The 25,438-nt window shown below is 41.6% G+C and overlaps 1 protein-coding gene and 1 long non-coding RNA gene across 4 annotated transcripts in view; one reads left to right on the top strand and one right to left on the bottom strand.

Moving 5' to 3' along the window:
- LOC134331708 (uncharacterized) overlaps nucleotides 1-25,438 on the bottom strand; it is a 55,172-nt gene that overhangs the window by 5,305 nt on the left and 24,429 nt on the right. The window contains exon 1 of one of the 3 annotated variants that reach the window (XR_010015156.1): nucleotides 23,943-24,015. The exons of 1 other annotated variant lie outside the window; for it this stretch is intronic. This is a non-coding gene — a long non-coding RNA (uncharacterized LOC134331708). Of the gene's footprint in view, nucleotides 1-8,290; nucleotides 8,420-23,942; nucleotides 24,016-25,438 lie in introns of those variants that run through there. One more of the 3 variants, XR_010015154.1, reaches the window with a different exon arrangement.
- gli2b (GLI family zinc finger 2b) overlaps nucleotides 1-25,438 on the top strand; it is a 70,408-nt gene that overhangs the window by 42,716 nt on the left and 2,254 nt on the right. The window contains exons 3-13 of the mRNA XM_063013210.1: nucleotides 136-241; nucleotides 4,724-4,920; nucleotides 7,606-7,803; nucleotides 12,331-12,511; nucleotides 12,753-12,939; nucleotides 13,439-13,549; nucleotides 16,155-16,292; nucleotides 19,330-19,479; nucleotides 21,002-21,166; nucleotides 22,742-23,026; nucleotides 25,062-25,389. Coding sequence (XP_062869280.1) covers nucleotides 136-241; nucleotides 4,724-4,920; nucleotides 7,606-7,803; nucleotides 12,331-12,511; nucleotides 12,753-12,939; nucleotides 13,439-13,549; nucleotides 16,155-16,292; nucleotides 19,330-19,479; nucleotides 21,002-21,166; nucleotides 22,742-23,026; nucleotides 25,062-25,389 — 2,046 coding nt within the window. The remainder of the gene's footprint in view (nucleotides 1-135; nucleotides 242-4,723; nucleotides 4,921-7,605; nucleotides 7,804-12,330; nucleotides 12,512-12,752; nucleotides 12,940-13,438; nucleotides 13,550-16,154; nucleotides 16,293-19,329; nucleotides 19,480-21,001; nucleotides 21,167-22,741; nucleotides 23,027-25,061; nucleotides 25,390-25,438) is intronic.

Genomic DNA, 25,438 nt, shown 5'->3' with positions numbered 1-25,438 from the left:
CCAATATTTTACACGGAACGGCTCGGCCTGCTCTGAGACTTGTCTTACTTTATTGTTGGCTTTAAAAGTCTGGCTTGGGTTTTTTTGAAGCTTCTAAAATTTTTCCCTCTCTTTCTCTCTCTCTCTCATCTGCAGGCCCTCATCATATTTTCCCGACTTTTCACACTCCGATTCCCATCGACATGCGTCACCACGAGGGCAGATACCACTATGAACCTCATGCTCTTCACCCTTTGCACGGGTAAGTCACCACAATCTGTATCTTTCCAAAAACACTAATTCACAGTGGCAAAAATAAATGGTGCTTGGGTGGCACAGGAGTCTGATACACTCGCCCTTAAGCACATGGCCTCGAACCGACCGGGTCTTGTATTCAACCCCTTGCCACTGCAATAGCAACTCCTACTTTCTGGTCAAGGCAGAGGTGTGTGGGATGGAAGCATACAGAGTGAGCAGCATGGAGCTTTGGACGTGCTGAGACTTTCTCTAAGAATTTGCCACTGGAGGACACACAGAAGTTACTAGATTTAATCAATTATATTTACTAACCAGGAATTAGGAGGCGGCGGTGATAAAGTGGTAAGACATAAAAAACGTACATAATTATTTAAAGTTTCATAATTTTTTTGTCACATGAAAAGAAATGTTACATACATGTTTATACATGTTTCCTGTGAGTGTATTTAAATATTTGACCACAGTTTGTAATGCCATTTTCTCCTTTTTTTACCGCCACTTTATCTTGGTTGGGGTAGTGGTGGGCTGGTTTCTTTGGAACCACTGGGCACAAGGCAGAAACACACCCCATCCATTGCAGGGCTATGGCCATGCCCAAAGACACAGCCAATCATGTCAGAGATTTGAACCACATCTCAGCGGTGGTGGACTAGCGTTATAGACTGCTGCGCCAACTGAGCGCAATCTGTATAAGCATATTACTGCATTATTATACTCTACTGGTAGCTTGTTCTACCAAGCTAAAGACTGGGCCACATGTAGTACAAAAAAAAACATCAGCTGTGGATCCAAATCCTCAAGGGCCAAAATAAAGGCACCACAGACCGGCACTCTAATCTAGGCTAACCTTCGGACCTTCCACCTCCCATCTGAATTTTGAATCAGGAGCTCTGTGTTGTAAAACACAAAGTGGGCCAAACAAGTTTTGAAGTTCCACTTTGTTGTTGTCAGTACTGCTAGAAAACTACTTTATTTTCCTCATCCGTCTCGTGAAACAGGGTCTGCCTCCGAGGCTGGTTTATCTTAAGAAAGAGGTCGAATAAATCAATAAAATTCTGGAAGTTGTGTTTTTACATTTAAATTCAGAGATTTTGATGGTGATACATACGGTGTGCCTGGTAGCAGCCAGCCTATTCATCATAGGCAGCGGCGAGCGCTGGGTGGTGGGGGACGTGTCTACACATACTGCTTGGCCACCTTGATTAATGTGATGTGATCTTGACAGTACACCCCTAATTCATCAAGGCCTTGATCTAGCTGTCTTTCCCGCTGCATGCGCCAAATTCATCTAATTACAGGGACGTTGCGCGGCAAATTAAGCATGGTGTCGCCCGTGGCAAGCCAAGCCACTTTGTTACAGTCGTGGTACACTGTGTCAGAGGTCCCAGCTCTGATCGTCTAACATGACATCTCCTTACAGGGCGCTTCATCACTGTTTGCATATACCATAATGAGGGCCCGGGTTATTTTGTCAGAGCTGTCAGCTGAGCTGCAGCGGGAAACTTCCTTTTCTTTTTTGAGAGGGAAGCGCTCCTCGAGTGACAGAGTCAGGTGATTCATCTCCGGAGCGGAGCAGTGGAGCACTGTGGGAATTCTTGAGATGCAGAGGACTGGGGGCTACACATTGCACCACCCACTTGTCTTAGTCGCTGATACATATGGCGACACACACTTCCCCTGTTCTGTATTGTTCAGTATCAGATGAACCACTATGCTGTGTAGAACTTAAGGTTTTTAGATCAGCACAGATACACAGTGAGATGCCTGTTCGAGATTTAGCTTTTTAACCTACAGTAGGCTGAAGTAAAGTCAGGCAGTACAGTTTTTGTGTACTCGCATTTTAATTTGTTGCATTTTTGTCAATTTCTCTGTGCACTCTGGCAACCCATGCCACTTGCACAACACCATCTTTGGGCAAAAATGGCTGCAGGCTGGGATCTTGAGCGATTCCAGTGCTTCATGCATCCCTCCACAATGCCTTGACTAGACAGTAGTAGTCGCAACTGTGGTTAATCCTTCTTTTAGCCTTATCTTGGTAGTGCCATATCAGCCAGTGGCCCTACCAAGATACAACCTCAAGTTGCAGTTGCAGAAGAAAGCCTTGTGAACTCATTGGAATTGTCTACATTTCTTCATCTCAGAACTTACATCAGCTGCAATAATGTGTACCATTCCGTTCATTGATGACCGTATTGCATAATTATGAGAGAAAGACAGATCACTACCTTAATATTCTCTAGAAAAAATGATACAATTTTAAGTCATTGGTCAATGACTGCAAGCTGGAAAGCCACTAAGACATACAGTACAAACCACCCTCTGCCATGCTTTCATTTTTGCACCACTGTTAGTGTTGTCTTATGTATTAGTTTTGTCCCAGAAGCATTGCAGGACTTCTATGTGGTCTTTTGCTCATTTGAGATTTTTTTGGAGAACTCTTGCTTTTTCAGTGGAGTCATTCCTATCACCGATTTTTTGTTCAATTTTCTGTGGACACACATACAGAGGACTGTACAATGTGCTGTTGGTATAATCTTTGCATTACACTTAACTCCTACACCAATAATTAGTTTTTAAACCAGCCAGTTCTAGAAATGCATGTGTAGCCTTTTTAAATATCATGTATCTCACCATATATCCAAGTTTCTCTATAATGTAGTTTGGTAGGGACATGGTTCAAATGAACGTATATGAGCAAAGATGTTCTTTGCATTTCTAACAGAGCAGGGCGCCTCTTCAGCCCATACCTTCAATCTCTGTTTTAGTGTAGTTAAACACAGTGTGTTAATACCACTCAAGAATGCCAAACACCCCCAACCAGGCACCCTCTTCATGCACCCTTGGATGCTCCTCTCCCCTGCCAGGCTTGTGAATGAGCGTTACAGCCGGGCCACCAGCCTCTATTACCCTGAGTGGCCATGAGAATAGGCTCTCCTGGGCACCTGATTGCCTGGCACCAGGAGAAACAGGTGCACTGCCCATCTGCTGGGCATGAACGCTACACCAGTATGGGCATCTGAAACAATGTCCTCATCACAGGGACCTGGCACCAAAGTCTTTTTTAACAATAGCCTGACATTGAGAGCTGGGAAATGAATGGGGTGAAAACACAGTGTTGTATCTGTGTTGTTATTACACGGGGCAGGATTATGACACAGACTGATTGCTGACTATCACAGACAAAGATGTTTTTCTGTGTGGTAATTGCAATGCGCTACTGTTATTAGTCTCAGTGGGAAATCTCACATGTTAGGCAAAATGTGGCAATTAAATAACGAGTGTGAAAAATGCAGTCCTTACATATTTCACAATAGAAGATTATGGCAGCATTTACCAAACAAATTTCTGTCTGTGGCATCTGTAAACTTTGTGCAGGTACAAGAAGTGCTGATTTTAGGATTTTATTGTTTGACCAGTTTAATAATGTGAGTCTGGATATCACAATACCATGGCCATGCATAGACATTTACGCCCCTTTTCCACTGCACTGTACTCTATGGTTAGGTACATTTTTAAATATGTGAGCCCACATTTAGTGATTGTATTTATGGCCAAGTGACCTGTACTGTACCTGTGCTAAATCTGATTACCCTTCTTGGGTATTCCAGGGACCAAGCGTACCAAAGGCTGTTTGGGTGAATTATCACTGGACTGAGACAAAACAAGCGGCAACCTAATAACTATTTAGTGCTTTTTAGGACCTTTATTTAGGATAAAGTAAAGTAAAATAATTCCAGTAAAATAATTATACAAACACTTTTACCTGTTTTAATTGGTCTTCCAGAACAGGGTGAATGTTGTTTGTTTTGTGACATCATAAGTATTAATTCAAACCAGAGGAAAAGCTTTTACACAACAATGTCTCTGTTATTCTCCATCATTAACATTCAAGCAATCAAAAACAGGATGGAACATATCACAACCACTAATGAGTTACTGGCTACATTCCAGTTCAATAAACTCAGATGATGTCAAGCTAGTGGAAAACATTATAATGGTAGGAGTTTGTCAATACACTGAGTCTACTGTGTCAGTCGGTCCATAAATCAAAGCATATTTAGGAGGAAAAGTTTTAGGTCAGGATTTTGGAAGTTTTGGAAGGGAGCTTTTTCCAGTCAGCATCTGGATGGTATTCAGACTGGATGAAGCAGTCTGTGTAGACAAAAAAAGTTTGATGAACTGGCAGGTGCTGGCTTGGAGTAGATGTTTATTCAGGACAGGTAGGATTAGACTAAGAGAGGCCTGCTAGTGTAGATACATACAAAAATAAAATGAAATACAGAAATTAATGTTTGCTAGCCATACAGGAATTCTGATTTACAACTGTGGCGTTTTTACTAGCCTGAATGTCTGTGCAAACCAAGAAATATTTCTATTTATATCAAAGGTTAATGATTGTTCCTTGCAAATGATAGTTAATCATATTTTAAACCTACATGTTATTGATGATCGTTATTGACTGTGTCCTCTCTGTTTTTGTCCCCAGAGCTCCAGTGTTAGCTGGGAGTCCTGTTATCTCTGATATTTCCCTGATCCGACTTTCTCCGGGCGGCCCAGCCGAGTCGCCTTTCAGTCCCCCTCACCCCTACATCTCCCCCCATATGGAGCACTACCTACGCTCGGTGCATGGCAGCCCAACGCTTTCCATGATCTCAGCGGCCCGCGGCCTAAGCCCTGCAGACGGTGAGCGCATACACACACACGCACACAAACGAGGCTTTCTTCTGTATCTTGATTCAACCACTTCTCACCATTCGGTTCATTTCAGTTTAGTTTTTATCACCGTGATTTACTTCTATATAATCTGCATCGTTTCTTCATTTGGTTCAATTAAATCAATTCATGTATCATGTAATTAATGCCTCAATTCAGTTTAGCTTTTACTGATTTGTCTGTTAAAAAATTCACTTCAACTCACCGATTCATTTTAGTTCAATTCGATTTAGTTCTATGCAGTTCTATTCACTTTGGTTCATGTTTAGTCTCCTCCAGTTCACTTCTGCTGCATTCCACTGAATTACGTTAAATTAAAAAAACATCTGCTTTGTGTTCTTAAATTCATATTTAGTTTAATGCAGATGCATCAAATAACAAACCAACCATCATATTCTGGATCAGGATTATCAAACCCATTCGTGAACAAATGAAAATAATATGTATTTTAATTCCACCCTCACTCACATACTTGAATCTGGCAACAAATCTTACCTTAGATTGGTCATTTTAAACCAGCTACATTAATATATTTATTATTTATTTGTGTGTGTTCATTTATTATTTATCCTTAGTTTTGTCTGGACTGTCATAAAAATAAATCTTAGATTTTTTTTTTTCTTCATTTCTGCAAAATGAAATCTGAACAAAATGTAAGCTATGTAGTGCAGATTATTAGGGTTTTTGATATTAAATATTATAATAATATTAATATTCATTCAGTATCTTAAATTAATTAACATACTTATTTACCCACATAAGTTATTTACCCACATTTCACCTTTCCCACATAGCAATTTCTCCACTGTGTGGAAGGCACATGGGTGGAAACAAATGAGTGAAAAGAAATCCACCCGTCCCACTGACATTTTTCTCTTTCATGCTGAATTACAACAATGGGCCGAGACGAAGGGGCCAAATAGCAAATAAATCACATTTTACAGTCTGTCGACAGTAATGGCTGTGTGCTTTTAAACTTAAATAAGCAGCATGCCGGAGATCCTGACAGCGATAAAGCCAGAGAGCAGGGGAGGAAGATAGCACAGGCTGATTTAACTTGCAGATGGGTGGATGTGGCCTTGAATGTTAGATTTGGTTGTTTAGGTTTATGTGCTGATACAGCCGACCCTGTTTAAAGCACAGCCTGTGGATTGAGATATTCAGGACGTATCTTATTGTTGTTGTTTATATTAAGCTGTGATTTATGCGTCTAGAGAATCAAATGGGGCGCAGAAGATAGTGTGTGTGCAACAAACCAGGATCTTAGGGATCTGGGATCAAATCAATTCTCTTCTAGGTGCTTTAGCTTTCTCGCACTACCAAAAACATGCAGAATGTCAACTGGCTGCTCTATCTTGCCCCATGATGGATGAATGGGTAAGAATGTGTAGGATGCATTGCTTTGGATAGTTGGCCTGTCCACAGTGGAGTCCTGCATTTTGGATGACAACTTCAATTAGGATGAAGAGGATTTGGCAGACTTGGCATTTAACCTAAATTAGTTTTATGGAAAGATGTGGAATTCTCTGTTAGCTACTAAACTGTGTTACGTTCAGAGAGGCACAGATTGAGGGTGAGACGTGGCACAGGGAGGTGAGCTTCACAACACAATTACTACAAATTGTTGGAAATCAGTGGTAATGTGTTCAATAAGGCACTCGATACGTTCACACATATAGAAAAGTGTACACATTCATGGGAGCACAGTGGGAGCTCTGGAACGTCAATACTTTGTAACTCTGTGTAAATCTGAACCATCTGCTGAGGTGGACTTGTGGTCTGCATGGCCGAGTGTGCAAAACAGATTTGGCTCTTACAGTCGTATTGCTTCTGACACTTTTAACTGAACTTTAGTGGGTGCAGAAGGTAACACCGAATTGCTGTTGTAGCTCTGTACTCTCATCTCTCCACTTCAGCCTTGGACGACGCTTCAACCGTAGCTTTTATTATTCACATCTATTCATTTTGCTGACGCTTTTATTCTAAGCTATTTAGTAGTAAGACAGGATACAGTTTTATCATAGACCAAGAATGCAGCCCAGCTTAAATTGCATTATTTACACTGTATGGTCAAAAGTATGTGGACACCCCTCATAATTATTGAGTTCAGGTGTTTCAACCACAACTGTTGCTAACAAGTGTATAGAATCTAATGCATGAAATACATTATATGCTTGGAATTTTATATTTTATATTATATTTATATTATTTTTATATATAAATTTTATTATTTTATGTTAATTTTATATTATATTTATATTTTATTTTATATGCTTGGAATTTGTGGAAGGACCTTTCCTGTTTCAACAGGACTGTGCACAAAGCCAGTGTAGAGGAGCTGCCCAGACCTTCACAAAGCCCAGTAAAGACCTTAGGGATGAATTAAAACGTCGATTCCAAGTCAGGCATTTTTATGCAACATTAGTGCCTGACCTCACAAACTCTCAGACACACTTCCTTCAGAACCTAGTGGGTGGGGGAGGGTGGGTTGCTCCATAGCAATGCCCAACAAGCAGCAAGTTCAGGGGTCTACGTATTTTTGGCTGTATATTGTAAATGACACACTAAACAGAAGGTTGGCCCTAAACTTCTGCTTTTTGTAATTGAGCTTATACATGAATGTTATTAAATGCACTCTTTTTTTTCTCTGTACAGTAGCTCTTGAGCACCTGAAGGAGAGAGGACTGTTTGGTCTTCCCCCTCCCCCTCTTGGAGCTGATTTCTATCACCCAATGCCGAGTCACAGGAGTCCGTATGGTGATTTGATCACGGCAGGATCTGCCGCCGCCGCCGCTGCTGCTGCTGCTGCTGCTGCTGCAGTTCATCTGCCGGACTACATCAGCCCAATGGACAGTGAGTTCCACAACACACCACGATAAAGGAAAAGTACATATGCTGTGTATATAAAAAAATTGACAAAAACATGCCACATTGGTGGCAGTGAGGTCACTGGTTCAGTCTTTGTATTATTCCGTAATTGGTCTTGGGAAAATATGCAAATTCTTTTTAATATTTAAACATAGCCAAATTTGAGCCCTTTGGTTTAACTGCATTTTAAGTGCAGAGTGCGCCCCCATCAGATCTCGATGATGAAAAAATTCCAGACGTTAAGTTAATTATGTATTATTGGCTGAATACTTATGAACCTTTATTCGTTCCCATAAACGAGTTAAGGTAAGTGGTTCATGTACTGAATTTTCCCACCGTCACTGCCAGCACTCTCCGTAAACACACCGCGCAAACACTGAGCTTTACTGACATTTATAAGAGTGTTTCTCTCCAGGGGAAGCGTGTGTTTAACATAATGAATACCTGCTTCCATTCACACTTCCTAACTCACCTTAAAAGGGGACCAGCGTCTGGTGAGTCTTGCATAGCAGGTCCCAGAGCTTCAGCATACCACAGCCGTCTTGTCATTTATAAAGCTGTTTAATTAAACTAGACACCAGTCCTCGTTGCATGACCTGAAATGGAGATGCTGCCCAGTTTGTGAAGATGGCTGGGCTTTTTCCAGATGATGCTGGCACTTAGGAATCAAGATTTGAGGACAAGAGCCAAATAAAATTAACCCAAATCTTTATCCAGAAATTTATATGATTTATTTGATTCTTTCTTCCACTTACTGTGTCTCCTATTTTGTGTGTAGATTTTATCCAGATGCTTCAATTATCTCCTATTGCTAAAGTACGTCAGTAATGGGCTTGGCTACTTAAAATTTCCCAGCCCCGAGGTGTTAGTAAATGAGTAAAAAGTGACTGCCCTGTGATGGACTAGCACTTTGTCCAGGGTTCGTTTCCGCTTTTTGCCTTTGTTTTTCAATAGGCTTCAGAGCCAGCATGGCCCCTAACTAAGATAGTGTTTACTGTCCAACAGGGGACCCCAAATCCTGTGGAGCCCCTCATTGCAGGTTAAGAATTCAGGCCTGATCAATCATCATCTTGTGAAGAATATGCAACACTATTTAAACATTAGCCAGTTGGTCATCTTTCTGACTAAAGCTCCTGCCATCCGTGTCCCAGTTTTGAACCCCCTTTTTCAAAGTTTCTCATTTTCCACTTGTCATGTTGATCCAAAGTCAGGGTTACATGTTGCGACTCAGCTTAAATCTGTCATACAGTAGAGCTGTGTGGAGGCATCGGCTTTTATTTTTTCTTGTTTTACTCCACTTGTCCACCGTCAGTATGTTTAAGCTGTCGGATGCCATCGTGTACCTCTGGCATGTCAGAAAGTTGCACTAGTCAGACATGATTTCACTTGTAAGCTCGGCTCAACTCATTAAAAAAAAACCTGTCAATCAAAACAAAACGGCGATGATCGTAATCAGACGTCAACCGTCACATTACTATTCGTCCAACTACACAGAGAAAACTGGACGTGATTAGTGTTGATTTAAAGTAAGTACACTATAAAATCCAGTAGCTTACTTTCCCATCTCTGCCACTGTGCAAATATTTGCTCAACCTTTAGCGTAGGCTAAACAGTCGGCCTTCCAAAAACAAACACCACGGTGACTCCTGCTTCTTCTTGCACAGGCTGCCGTTGCCTTTCTCCCTGTTATCAGTCTGACTGGGACATACCCCGGCCTCAGACAAACCCGGTACTGTTAAAGCTACACAGCTGAATAGCTAATCATCCAATGCTTTGAAGTTCAGGTCGTCATTCTGCACTTGATTCACTTCACTCAGTGACTCGTGATAAGTTACAAGCTAAATTAGCAAGAGTGCAAAAGAGACATGATGTGTTTGATATCTTAATTGGTGGACAATGAGTCAATAATCATGTTTACATGCCTCTGTTAAAATCCAATAAATAAGATCCATTAAGGATGAAAAAGTTTATTCATCCCACTTATAATAGAGGGATTGAGGGGGGTTCACAGGGTGCAGGAGGGTTCCAGCCGGTTTTAACTCATCAAAGTTTAGGAGATGGGTATCAGAAAGCCGGGGACAAGCCACGCCTAGCCCTCCATTTGGTCATTTATCAAGGGAAGTGGCACATTAATAAATACATCTCTTTGTGGTAAACATCCTTAGTGAAGAGGGCAAACACGAGTGTCTAGGCTGAGTGTCTCATGTCCCCCTCTACCGGCTCCCATTAATGCCATGAAAATACCAAGACAGTCACACCAATCCAGAGTAGTAAACTTCTACATGCAGTTAAAATAATATTTTAAACAGCTGATATATTTCTATTATTGTTTTTAATGCACACTGTACAGCCAAGTATAACTACAGAACAGAAATAATAATCACACACACACACACACACACACCAGTAGTTTGTGTAAACCTGCTTGTGTTGGCAAGAGCTGTGATGAAATCATTATGAACGTCCGGTTGCCGGAGCTTCTGGTTACAACCCCTAATCACACACACATATTCACACATGGCTTTGCCAACACCAGCACTAATGTCTAGCACCTGTTGAGCTTACACACACTTAGAGTTTTTTTTTTCTAAAACACCACAACACCTGGAACAAAAACAGTCTATACCCAAAAGAAAAGAAGCCAATTTAAAGATTTACATTGCAGTGTACCAGAAACACTGAGTGCAAGGAAAACACCCCGGAGAGGCAGGGCATCACACATTCACTCACCTACACTTAGAATCGATTTAGAGCTGATCAGGAGGTGGAAAGAAACCAGCGCATTCATGGAGAGGCAGGACTGAACCCTGAACTTTACAGATCTAAGTTACTGTGCTACTGTTTAAAAAGAATTTTTCTAAATTACTAACAGAAAAATTGTTAGGCATTACATTCAAACAGATGCAGTAAGGCTGCCTTAAAAGAAATGAATAAAGGATATGCTTGCTATAGTCAGTTGTTTGGTGACTGGGTCCCTGTACACAAAATGAGGTCCATGGTTTAATGTGGGGGAACTCGGGTGGCCTGCACAAGTCATTGATCATTACCTCGCTGATCATGTTTTGAATAATTTGGAAATGTAACTGTAAGCCAGTCCTTTTCATCCAATATTACTACATGTGCTCTTTTACTGAAAGGCTACAAAGTCACACAGGCACACTCCAAAATTTTGTGAATCGCCTTCACAAAAAAAGTGTACCATGATAGCCGTTAGGGTTTTGGAATAGGATGTCCAACAAACCCATATTGTATAGTTGCTTAGTGGTTAAGGCATGGGGTTACTGATCTGATATTCGATGATTCAAGCCCCTACTATTGCCCCACCAAGCTACTCATGTTGGGCCCTCAAACAAGATGCTTAACCCTTAGCTGCTTAAATAAGAATATTGTACTAATGTGCGGCCTGACAGACTGACTTTCTGCAATGGCTGATTAAAGCTGATTTGAAATGTTAGAAACCACTGCCCTAAAGGTTAAAGGTTAAGCAGTGTTCATAAAACAAGGCCTAGTCGTGTATGTGGAAAATTATGCTAAAGGATGATCTGTACGTTCCACTTCTGCTCAGTTTATCAGACTCGTTCCTTTTCATTTTGAACGAATCCGTTAAATTACCCTCATTAACCAAACTGATAGAGAACGTTGATTGTTATCTAAGTAATTACAGTAAATTTTACAATGATTAATCATTCCACTGCAATCAGAATGAGGTCAGCACAAGTTCCAGATGGAGATAAAGATGCCTGATTGGTCTGATTTGCATCCCTCTCAAAGTGCTTTCATACACAAAATATCATTCAGATTTGCGCTCTTCTGCATTTCTGTTCTCTGTAGCAGTTCTCATTTCGGCCTCCGTCTACCGCACGCTATTAGCCGAGACTCGATCTGAAGCTCTTATTGATAGAGCCGCGCTATTTCCAGGGGGGCTGCGTGTCGGAGAGAGAGCGTGCGAGCATCGATCACACCGTCCCACCTGGCACACGCGCTACCTAAAATAGCACAGAGGTTGCTCGAACGGGGAAATGACACAATGCAATCCGCCACCACAGCAGCGACTCTATAGATTTCTCCTCAGCTGGAAAGACAGAGAGAATAATATTTCAGTTTCAGACAATCACAAGCCCCTGTAGTAAAAGATGCCACACTTTCAGCCATCGTCTCATTTCAGGGGTGCAAGGCCCAAAACTGAGAAATGGGGAAATTAGGGAAAATAGGTTAGTGGAAATAAAGTGGATTAAGTGATGATTGTTGTTGGTCATGAGAGGAAAATGTGGGGGAAATTTGCTTCGCCGGGGGCGTCGGATGAGCCAGGGACGTCCACATGGGAGTCAAACAGAAGCCGTAGTAAATCAGGCCTGGTGTGTGATGAATAGATTCTCAGCCATGATGGAGATGCCTCATTTCTTTTCTGATTTACTTTATTGTTTGATATGATGATACACACACTTGAGACTAATGCTGTCATTCCAACCACACACTGTGATAAAGAAATCCTTTCATGTGTTTGCGTTTCAGTTTCGCGCTTCCCTAGTCCACGCCTCACCCCCAGGTTGAGCCGAAAAAGAGCCCTGTCCATTTCTCCGCTCTCGGACGCCAGTATCGACCTACAGACCATGATCCGGACCTCGCCCAACTCCTTAGTGGCCTACATCAACAATTCCCGCTCCAGTTCGGCCACCTCCATTGGAGGCATCAGGTAACCTTCACCACGTCACTGACTGTAGCCCTTAGCCTAACCCTATTCCTAACACCCACTACTCACCCTATTCCAAAAACTGCCACCAAATTCACAACTGAATCTTTACATAAACTTGACTCTTTAGATGATATGAATCAGGAGTCCAGTTATTCACTGGCCTTCATAGCAGAAATCTACAGTTTTTTTGTAGAAGCAACACAAAATGTAACAAATACTAATCATTCATTTCTTCTCCCAGTCCATCATTTCCATTCCATCACTCCATCAACCCAGTGGCCTACCAGCAGCTGCTCTCCCAGCAAAGAGGCCTGAGCGCATTCGGACACACTCCCACTCTCATCCAGCCCTCACCCACCTTCTCCAGACACCAGACGCTTGCTGCCTCTGGACTGAACACAAGCACACACAACGATGCTGAGTCAAAGGTACTGCACATACACACTGTCCACATACTGTACACACACTTCACACACAATCTACACATACACTGTGCATCGTACTACATTCTGCTATACTGCAGTACACTGTATTATACTAGATTTTATTACACTGTACTATATTCTTCTATACTCTACTAAATTGTACTATATTTTTTTATGCTTCACTTTATGTAACTATACCGTACTACATTCTTATATACTATACTATATTCTGCTATACTATACTACATTGTACTATATTTTATTATAGTGCACTATATTTTATTATACTGTATGGCATTCTACTATAATGTACTACATTTTAATGTACAATGATCTACTATACTGTGTCATATTCTACTATACTGCACTATATTCTACTATACTGTACTATACTCTACTGAACTATGGTTCATGCTGAAGTGGTTCATGCTATTTTAATCACTTTTCGCATCCCTTGCATTGTTTTCATGTTCACTTGATTCTCTTCATCTCTATTCATTAGAACATGAGTGGTGACTCGGCAGTCAGCAGCACTGTAAACCCACTACATACCAAAAGGTCAAAAGTCAAGACGGAGTTGGATGGTTCTCGACCTATCTCACCCTGCTCTCCGGTAAAAATACCTCTCTTATCACTCTCTATCCTTAGTCTTACACCCCGATATCTTAGCCCAATAATTAGGTAATATGTGATATGGGGAGCCGCCTTAGTTAAATTTGAGATGGCTTGAAGCACAACCAAAACAGATGATCAGTAAATAGGGAGCAATGGCATCCAGGGTTAGAATCACTGGCGGTGCTATCAACCAGTCGGCCATCTGCATACAGACATGATGGGCATCCTGACAAGAGTGTTACTGCATTCCCCAGTGATTCCAGGAAATCTGAACCCATCAGGACTCTGACCAAAATAAAGTGAAATAAAATTTCCCTATGCACAACTTTCAAGCTGGCTGTGGGCTAGCACATGCTTCCTTCGAATACTTAATACACCAGCAGCAGACAGTGAGCTTTACAGCACATAGAGAAACACTCCCTCAGACACAGGGCAAACTGTGCCTGCAGCGCACCCGATCAGACTGGTGATGATCAGGTATGTTAATCAAAACATTTATTGGTCATCGATTGGTCTCTCGCTCTCCTACTGAACGATTTGTACACAATTCAGCCAAAACCAAAAACCTTGTGTAATAGAGTGTAAAAACCTTGTGTAGCCATTTTTTTCTTCTGTGTAACTGATGGCAGAAAACAGAAATGCATCTCCTACGTGTCCTGTTATGCTGGTATAAAGTGTGTGTAAGTATTTTTCTCCAGCGGTGATCAGTGAGAGGCCAGGAGACCCCAGGGATCCTCGTCTCTCCTCCTGGTATGAGAAAAACTCCTCCTGATAAGAGCTTTACGCCCGTTCGTTTTCTCTCTCTGGCTCCCTGTGTAAACCGTGCCAGAGCACTTTATTTTAATGAAATATTGGCTGGCCGTTATTGTCATCCGAGAGCCTGTTCTTTATCTGCAGTGTCCCTCTCTCTCTGCTGCCTCGCCTTTTGACAAATTTGCAGCGGCTCTCAGCAGTGGAGGCAGGTTGGGGCTTGATGCATGGGGACTGAGGTGCCTGCAGTCGTCTTGGGGCCCGCAGAATTGATGAAGATAGCTCACGGGGCAAAGATAAACATGCTGCAGTCAGCATGCTGCGTGTGTGTGCATGCATGTGTGTGTGTGTGTGTGTGTGTGTGATTTAATATAGCTGTGTTGTAGACATGTTACTACACATAAGGCATATTTTTTTACCGAGGTCTGGGAACCTTTTGCATTCCTGAAAAAGTTTTAGCCTTTCAGGTAAAGTTTGTTTTTTAGTTTTTCAGAAAGTTCTCAAATTCTTGATAGTGATTTTAATATGTTAGAAAACAGCAATCGAGCTACTGAAAAGGTTTTGGGTTCCTGCATTTCTTTAAAAAAGTTTCCTGATTACTGAAGGTCCTGAGATTATTTATTGAAAATGTTCTTGAAATGTTTATGTATTATTAAAGGTTCCTGAGGTCCTAGGCATATTCCTACATCAATGAAAAAAATCTAAATGTCTTCCATAGTTCATAAAACATTAGTATTCATGAAAGATTTTCTAAATTCTTGTATAAATTTGTACTTAGGACTGAATTTTGGAATAATTTTCTGAGTTCTAGAAAAAAGTGCCTGAACTTTTTTTTCCCCCTTTATGTTTGTTTGTTTATTAGGATTTTAACGTCATGTTTTACACTTTGGTTACATTCATGACAGGAACACACACTCATTACACACAAGGTTCATCGGTTCACACAAGGTTATATCGAACACAGTCATGGACTATGTTGAATGAATAGTGTCTTCAATTCACCTCACTTGCATGTCTAGTGTTAACTCAGCGGTTAAAGTACAGACTAGTAACTGGAAGGTCACTGGTTTAAGCCCCACATCTGCCAGGTTGCCACTGTTGGGCCCTTGAGCAAGGCCCTTAACCCTCAATTGCTTGAAAATGTAGACGTTCTCAATTGTAAGTTGCTTTGGATAAAGGCGTCTGCTAAATGCTGAAAATGTAATGTAAATGTAATCTTTGGACTGTGGGAGGAAACCAGAGCACCCGGAGTAAACCCATTCAGACATGGGGAGAACATGCAAAGTCCACACAGAAAGGACCCGGACTGCCCCACCTGGGGATTAAACCCAGGACCTTCTTGCTGTGAGGCGACAGTGCTACCCACTTAGCCTCTTTTTGGATGCTCCAGTAATTAAGGGTTGCAACAGCAAATCAGGTATGAATATGAGACATGAAACCTTTTTTTTTTTTTGTAATCGGGGCTTGGAACCAGCACTGAGAGCACACTGACAAGTGCACCTCCCAATGGCCAATCATGTCTGTTACTGTTACTGTTCTGTTACTTTCTTTTAAAAGTTACAGAATGCTTTCATATCCTTAAAAAGTAATATCCAGAAATAACTTGAGTTACTGAGAAGTTCCTGCAATAGAAATGCACCTACACAAACCCACAGTAAAGTTTTTGTTATGCTCTTTCAGCAGTTACCAATCTGCCATATGTAAAGAAATGAAAGCAATTCAAATTGAATTGAAGTGCTCTTTATTCTACAACCCACCTACCAATCCAGTACTGTGTAATTTAGATAAAATACAGGCCTTCACCTCCGCCCTCGATAAACAAACTTTGATTGTTGTGTGTTCCCTCCTGTCAGGACCCCTCGGCACTCACCGACCCCAAAGAGGACGTGGACAGGGAGGACGGCAAGCAGGAGCCGGAGGTGCCGTATGAGACCAACTGCCACTGGGAGGGCTGCAGCAAAGAGTACGAGACCCAAGAACAGCTGGTCCATGTGAGTGTTTTCCTTATGTGTGTGTATGAGTGGTTTAAAATCTGGGCAGTTTAGGACACAGCCACATCATAGCTTGTAGCACATATGTAATCTCCGCAGCTCAAAAGTTAGGAGATTGGTGCCACAGTGCAGTGGGACGCTACAGCACTGTATGGTCAAAAGTATGTGGACACCTGACTTGCCATCAATATGTAGCCACCATGACCATCAATATGTAGCCACCCCCTGCAGCTTTAACCATCTCCACTTCTCTGAGAAGGCTTTAGAGAATACAGGATTTCAAATACAAAATGTGTCTGTGGGAATTTGTGCCCATTTAGTAAAAAGAGCACATTTGAGGTCAGGTACCTGGCTTTTACACACCCGAAGCTGTTTAATAAGGTTAAGGTCAGAGCTTTGTGCTGGTCACATGACTTCCTTCAAGTCTTTAAGGGCCACAGACTTGCCACAATTTGGACACTTATAATCTATTTTATATAATTGACTTTATATGCCTGCTAGTATTGCGTATAGCTGAGACACCTGAACTTAGGGGTGTTCACATACTTTTGGCCATATAGTGTATATGCTGTCCATATTTAAGAGTAGCAGTACTGCTGATGCTCCAGTGCAAAACAAGTAAAATGAATCAGACACCAAACAGACGTCACCAGTGTCTGTTAAAGCAGATGACTGACACAAGCTCAGGTTGATCTCTGACCTCTTTATAGAGGATTCCCTTCACCTCTGACCTTTGAAATTCTAGCAGAAATCCATAATGCCACATGCTTCGAGTGGCTGCCGTCATGCTGGGTGGCTTTAGATGCTCCGAAAGGTAAAGAATACCCATGCATGACTAAACAGCCAAATTGTTTTTGGTGGATCGAACCCAGGTCCTTAGGTCCCATCTTTGTAATGTGGCATTCTGGTATCCGTCCATCACAGGGCAACACACACTCAGACGTTCACAACTGGGGGCAATTTACAGTATGTTTTAGCATGTTTTTGGAGGTAGGAGGACACCAAATGACCTGAAAAAACTGGGAGGAAGATAGAACATGTGGAACTCCTAACAGACAGTGATTGGAGGCGAGGATCAAACCCAGGTCCTTAGTTCCCACCAGCTTTGCCACAGTGTCGTCCTAGTGTTGCCATTTTTTAATGAGTAAATCAATATGAGATAGTCAAGTTACATTTTGATCAGAACCAGATGCCCCTGCAATTGATGATAAAATGTAAAAAATTTTGGAAATCTATGAGACACCTTCAGTAAAGGAAACATAGTTGGGAATGGGATGAGGGGTTTATTCACGGATCAGTGCTTTCCGATACAAGTAGTGTTCTGCAACTCTGCCCCATAATGCACTGGTCCGACAGGGGGCACCGCCACGTTGTCCTGCATTCCTGCTCGTCAGTGGAGCAGAAAGGCAGCGTTATTGGAGGGGGAGGGAAATGCACACAAACACATTTACGCTGGATTTCTCTGAAGCCATTGTCCCAGTTCAGCCACAGCGCTTTAACTGGATTTTCCCCAGATTACACACTCCTGATTGTTTGTTTATACAAGTGATCTACACTCTGATAACAGCTCGTTATGGTCTTACAGTCGAACAAAGGCTTCACTGTGTGTGTGTGTGTGTAAGTGTAGCTGCTGTCTTATCACAGGCTTGTTCATTTATTTTAACTAATCACTTAATCCTGGTCAAAGTCGCTGATGGTCTGGTGCCACACAGGCCACAAATCTGGAATTCTGCCAAGTGTGCACAGATATGAACTATAGTAATAATCTTGCAAAGGAGGCTATCGTTCGTGTGTGCGCATTGGGGGCAGGGGTGGATACTGGGGATTAATTGATTTTAGCTTAAGCCAGCAGTTTTAAAACTTAAAAATATTCCAGAAATATATTTATAGTAAACCGTACGCCTGAAAGTATGCAGACACCCCTCACAGCTCCTATGTTTAATGTTTTGGTGTTTCAGCCACACAGGTGAATAAAATCTATAATATAAAATAAATGATATGCTTCAAACCTTAAGGCAACCGTTTTGGGAAAGGACCATTCCTGTTCCAGCATGATTGTGCTCGGTGAGGTTTAAGGTTTTAGACATGGCTTGACTACTTTGGTGTGGCGGAATTCCAGTGGCCTTAAATCCATTAAACACTTAGCCAAGCCTCCTCGTCCAGCATCATTACCCAGCCTCACTAATGTTCTGTTGTTGGAATGGCTACAAATTCCCACATGCACCTTCCAAAGTTTGGTATTGTTTTGTAAAGGATTCAGAGGGAGGCAGTATAGCCACAAATAATTATGATTTTGGAATGAAATGTCCACAGCTTATGGTCAGAAGGTATGTTGTATAGTTCAAATAGTATATATTGGTGTAGCGATGATTAACACTGGTTTAACTACAGTTAATCTTCTATAAGCATATTTAGCTTCTTAATAATGTAGATTAAAAGTGCAGATTGGCCGGCTTTCCATGGAAAGGAATTACCATGTGGTCCCCCTCAATCACAGACACTCCTCACCTAGGTTAGTAGCTTTCATGCAGTAGGTGGGCTTTGGCAAGGACTAAATTGGCAGAAAATAGAATAAAAAAACAGACAAAAGAGTTTGTAAGCGTGAGGAATAGTTTACCCACTAATTACCAGTCTGTCTCACACAAATCACAGAGGATTTACCTGTCAAAAAGCCTTAAACACACCCAAAGCCCATCACATTTTCTTGTTTAAGGCTGTCAGAGGGGGAACACATCCAACCCTTGATGGATGGCGCAGCTCTTAATTTGGCAAATAAGCAAATGCCTTCCCCTAAAGCTGAGACTGCATTTTGGGCTCCGGATTCTCGCTGGTCCCCAGCCGTCGACGCCGACAGCGTTGTCTTTTTAGCGTGACATGCAGAAACAGCATGGCCAATTAAAGATTAAACACATCACTGACATTACAAAGGGAGGCCAGCCCCCGAGACGCCTAACGAAAACAGCACCAGACTCCTGTGTGGTTAGCCAGCCAGCGCGTGGAACGAAAATTAAATCTGCATGCGTGTGTTTGTGTGCAGCACATCAATAACGAGCACATCCATGGCGAGAAGAAAGAGTTCGTGTGTCGCTGGGAGGAGTGCTCCCGGGAGCAGAAACCCTTCAAGGCCCAGTACATGCTGGTGGTGCACATGCGCCGACACACCGGGGAGAAGCCACACAAGTGCACAGTGAGTGGAAACTACACACATGTAAATACACAACCTTAACGTAAGAGCCTAGATCTGTGGTTTACTCATTCAGAAATACACACGTTTATGTACACTTGTGCTTATCTGATGCACAATTTGCACAGTGGATTTGTCATGCTCAAAAGGTTAATATGTTCTAATTTAGGATTTATACAACAGTTAGTTCCGACCGTACAATCTGATTGGTTGAGAAGCCTTCTAACCGTGCTGATATTCGTGACAACAGCACGGGCTTTTCACACCACAACGGTATTACTCCGCTGACGCGTTGCCAGTAACGACAAGCTGCATGCACACTGTTGTAATATGCCTTTACGACGTTAAAGGGTTAACACAGAATACGGAGTTATGCTTGATGCCATATACGCATGCGTGGGTTCAGTTTAAGGATGCAATAAAACAAAGCTCTACTGAACAGTTTATCTCCTGCATTTCTTTCCAATAATACTTCACACACAAACGTGCACGCAGGCGACACAGCTCCCGATCACGTTTTAAATCCGTGATCTGATATACAATCTATCGCACTGTATAGGGAACATAACCAATTGTCTAATTCACTATCTAGTGCACTGTGTAGCGAACATAAATCCGTGATTTGATACACATTCTAGTGCACTATGTAGGGAACTTTAATGTGTTTGTAACGCGAACAGTTAGCGTAATAGCCCAGTTAGCAGCTTCTAAGAGTTCTGTTATCACCCGTATATTTTCTGGTGTGTGCGAGAGGTTTTTTTATTTCTTTTTTTCCCTTCGGAGGTTCTTACCTTTTTCTTGTTGTTGTTCTTACATTCCTGAAATGAGTTTTTGCAACTTGGAATGTCTGCTTTGTAGTGTTAAACTTTATATTGGTTGTGGAACTACTTTTTGGCGGAAGGTATTGTCAATATTAAAGCATATTTATTATTAAATTTAGGGCTTCTTTGATTTATTTTCTTTCTTTATTTTGTGAAAACTGTTGTATAAAAGCAATAGAACACTTGAGGTCGTGTGTTATCACGAATAACATCACGGCTGTGATGATCTACGGCACTCGCCTTCGGCTCGTGCCTGCGACCGAATCACAGCCGTGATGTTATTCGTGATAACACACTCCCTCTCGTGTTCTATTGCTTAGTATACTTTAAAAATTGATGTGTTTTTTTTTAACCTATTAGGCCCAAAACAATATGTCACATGACCTTAGACCTGTGCACCCTGACATTTAATTGCATTTTTTCCTGCAGAAACACGTTCCATACCAAGGTCCAATTTTTTGTATTGTCTGTATTTTTCTGTACTTGATTTTAGCTTATTATTAAAAAATATATATCATTTAAATACTTCAATTACTAAAAGAAAAAGGTATTATTATTAAGGTAAATATTATTTATTTTAGTCTGCAAGCCCGAATTTACATGAACTATAATTTGCAAAATCCTCACACTGCTATGTGTGTGTTTATTTAATTTAGCAGAATGTGAATGTGTTTTCTAAATATGCCTTGTGGTTTATATTGCAGTTTGAAGGCTGTTCCAAGGCGTATTCACGTTTGGAGAACCTAAAAACACACCTTCGCTCACACACCGGAGAGAAACCGTATGTGTGTGAGCATGAGGGCTGCAACAAGGCCTTTTCTAACGCCTCGGACCGTGCCAAGCATCAGAACCGCACACATTCCAATGAGGTAAGCACATGTACATGTCTATAAAGGTGTCCAAAATGTGGTGGGAATGACATATTCTTTTATGTGCTTTAAGTTTTTTTCCTGGTTGGGGAACCTCTGCCCTTGGGGAGCCTTAAGACGTCTTTGCTTATAAAGAACTGGACCTTTATACCCAAAAGTCCCTTTATACCCAAACTTGACTGCAATGATTCCCCAACTTCTCTCATCAATTCCTAAATTCATATACGAGGAATCTTCAAAGGTTTCTGCACTTTTTTTTTTTTTTTTTTTTTTTTTTTTTTTTTTGAATTTTCTCCCCAATTTTTCTCCCAATTTTTAGCGCTTCCAATCTGTCTTCCGCTGCTAACAGGCACACCAGACCTGCATCCAAGGAGAGCACGCCGCTGCCCCACGCCTTCTTTACACGTGTACAGCCCTCCTCTTCTCGTCCGTGCATTCTGCACGGGCGTCTCTTCTGCAAATCAGGGTCCTTACACAGCGCATGAAGACCCACCCACCCACCCACATATAGTCCGGTCCCCCACCCTGCAGGCACTGCCAATTATGCCCGCCAGATGGCGCCCAGCCGACCGGTGGCAACACCGAGCCTCGAACCGGGAGGTTCAGAAACTCGGTGCTGGTGCGTCAGCGGAATATCCCGCTGCGCCACCTGGGCGCCCACTTTTATATTTTGGTTGGAAACGGTGAGGGTGGGAGGAGTAGTAATGGGTCGTGTTTAAGAGACTGAGAGAACTTATAGTCCAGACGCTCAAGAGGAAGATTTTCATGTGATGATGATGTGAAAGCAGCGGTGCATCAGTGGCTACATGCTCAACCAAAAACATTTGTTGCTGATGGCATTAAAAAGTTAGTATGACTATGTAGAAAAGTGTTGCCATTTGTTTTTGAAATTCTGAGTAAAAAAAAAAGGGCTGAAACTTTTTGAAGAACCTCATATATTCACAAACACCCCCACCCCCACCACCCCCACCACCACCACAAAACAGAAGCTTCATGCTGTTTTAGTTTCTACACAGGTCAAAGTGGGTTTACAAATCACAGCTTTCTGCATTATTAGCAATTCACATACTGCCCCATTTTTTCTAGAACTGGGGTTTGTATGTAATTATGCAGTTTCCAGCATATGGTTTCAAATTTAGGCCAGAATTAGTTTTGTTCACACACTGCCTCATCATGCTTTGCCCCGTGTTCTATTAAAGAGCTGTGCCTGTAAATAATGAGGTGTAGAACTAATGAGCATGGCGGCCCACATTGCATTAGCGAGAATCAAGCACATCCCCTGCGGAGAGACCACCTGCAGATGCCCAAATACAAAATGAAACCTTGTGCCATTTCAGCCCTCGCTTTATCCATTATGGCCTGGAGAGAAAGAACAAGATGCAGAAATACGATCAACCTGATTTTTTTTTAGCACACAGTCATGATCAGTACTGACGTCATTGTTCCAGTATCAGTGGTTTATACCATAGATAGGGTGTCTGTTGGTTTCTGCTTAAGTTTGGAACCAACTTTACGTAATAATACTCAGCGGCAGGACTATATATATGGAAAATCAACCACGATTTCTCTTGGCAGAAACCATACGTGTGTAAGATTCCTGGATGCACCAAGCGCTACACAGACCCGAGTTCTCTCCGGAAACATGTTAAAACCGTGCACGGGCCAGAGGCGCATGTCACTAAGAAACAGCGTGGTGACCTGGTACCCCGACCTCCTCATTCACAAAGAGAGAACGGAGAGAACGAGGGAGCAAACAAACCACCGAACCAGGGAGGACAGGACAAGTTTGAAGCCAACAGCACCACCAGAGGCGTGGAGGATTACCTGCAGGTCAAGTCTATAAAGACAGAGAACTCTGTGGTAAGTTTTGTTCCACACTTTTTTTTAGTTTAATAACAGTAGCCAGGTTTACATGCAGCCTAATAATTGGAATAAATCAAACTATAATTATTTCTGTAAACACATTAAATTAAAATGATATAGTGTGTTGTACATTGGGTTATTCTTTTCATGGCAGTCTCTTAGTATAGCAATATAAAGCTTGCCAGCTCCTTTAAAAATGAAAGGAATAAAAAGTACTTTTTGTCATTAGGGTGTTACTCTGGGTGGTACATATTTTGTACACTTACTGAATAATACATGTACCTTAAACATTTGGGTTTTTTTCTACCTTAAATGTTGAGAATATTTGCATGTAAACAGAACCACTGACAGGTTTCAATACATAACTAAACAAAGAAAAACTACACACTAAAAGGTTGTCTATTTCTTTAATTAAAACATACTAACAAAAGCCTGTCCGTTCCTACAGACGAAAGCAATCTGTCTCTTTCTAACTCCTGCTCTCTCTTTTCATGCAACATGTCTATCTGCTTTTTTCCTTCTCTTCTTTTTCTATGGACAGGCATTACTAAGGTGAGCACTAACTTCCAATCTCTTTTCTAGCATGACATGTGTCTATGTACATCACCTAAAGTATTTGATTAAAATATTCATGTATTTGACATTATTATTAATCATCTTTTTGGATTATTATTTTAACATTTCTTAAATGAATTCTGCTGACTTGGTCTCAAAGGCACTATGTCAGCTGCCAGCAAACTTGTCACATTATGTGTTGAAGGACCAGGAATCTTGACTTACAACCAAATAATTCATTTATAATCTAAGTGTAGCAAAGCTTTCCTACTTGCACACATGCAATTGCTTATTTCTTCCAAATAAATTGGTAGTTTGGCATTAAAACTATTTGTAATTTTTTTGTAGCTTAAAATACCTTAAAATGTAGAGTGTCTGATTTTTTTTAAAGGCCCTCACCACCGCACCTCCTTCACTCTCATCCTGGAACTCTAACCCATCTGCCACTGCATGATAAAAGCCATCACACAATTAATATTCTCTCTCTCTTACTGGGAATGTTTTTGCATGAGAAACAAATAGTGCCGGGTGATCACGCTGTGATCAAGAACAGCTCGGCGGTTCACTCAAGGACAGAATATATATACGTCATTCAGGTCGTACAGTGAGATGACACAGATGTGAGGAGGAGAATAACTTTATTTATGTTGGGAGGGTTGAATAGTTCATGCACAAAGAGAGACGTTGCTATAGGAAATCATGTCATGCAGTTATACTTCAGTTTCTTATACTATTCTTATACTGTTATAAGGGGAGCAAAAGTCAATTCTACATCTGTCCTTCTGTCAGTCTGTCTGTCTGTCCATCCATCTATCTATCTATCTGACCCTTTATCTCACTATCTATCTTTCTGTTCATCCATCTGTCCGACCATCTATCTGACCCTCTGTCTACCTGTCTGTCTGTCTGTCTATCAATAGATAAACCAATAAAAAAAGCTTCTTATTCTTAGTTTACACTTATGTCGAGTCTTCTGGGCACCTTAATCAAGTTTTTGGATAAACTTTGCTACATAATACCCCCAGGTTTACATATCTGATTTGTATATTGAAAAAAAGCAATACCTTTGCAAAGTTAGTCTCCCAGGACCAAACTTTTTTACTGATGGGATTAAAGTGGGTGAGAACTATGATTTAATAGGGCATAAACAAACATTTTCAAGTCATCCTTTGACTTCACCATGTCTCATGAAGACAGAGCTAAAAGTACGGTAGATGCAACAAGTGTGTCCAATTTATCACATTTTTTGTATTGTCTATAAAGTTTATTTTATTTGATAATTATGTTAATGATGGGACTTGATGCCATACTGTAAAAGCATCAGTTTCAGATCGGTATCAATATCAGCTGATAAATCTGCTCTGATATGGAACTCCTGCATTCCTATTGCATGGGTTGCTGCCTGTACACTGTTATTCTGCTTCAGTGAAAACATTATTGTAAGCTTACGGTAATTTTCCTCTCATCTCTTTAACAGATGTATCAGTCCAGCCCTGGTGGTCAGTCATCATGTAGCAGCCAGCCATCACCGCTTGGCAGTGCCACCCACCATGACGGTGGAGTAGGATTGCTGGGCCCTGGCGAGGGGGGCATGGGAGACCTGAGCATGCTGGACGATGTGCCCCTGGTGGACTCCACTGTCTCCACTGGCATTCTGGGCCTCCATCTGCACAGGTGTGCCAGCCCAGCACACAGGCTGAGCCACCTCAAGCAAGAGAAGCTGAAGATGGTTAGGGAGTCATGCTCCTGGGCAAATGCTGTTTCACAAGCCTCTGACATCAAGCTGCCACCCATCATTAACAGTGGTAAGATTATAAACAAACTGTGGTTGTTTACTCTATTAGATAAGGGCAT

Source organism: Trichomycterus rosablanca, chromosome 17 (genome assembly GCF_030014385.1).
Source record: "Trichomycterus rosablanca isolate fTriRos1 chromosome 17, fTriRos1.hap1, whole genome shotgun sequence".
Taxonomy (NCBI): Eukaryota; Metazoa; Chordata; class Actinopteri; order Siluriformes; family Trichomycteridae; genus Trichomycterus; species Trichomycterus rosablanca.
The sequence above is the reverse complement of the archived record's forward strand: the minus strand, read 5'-3'. Positions and strand labels throughout refer to the sequence as shown.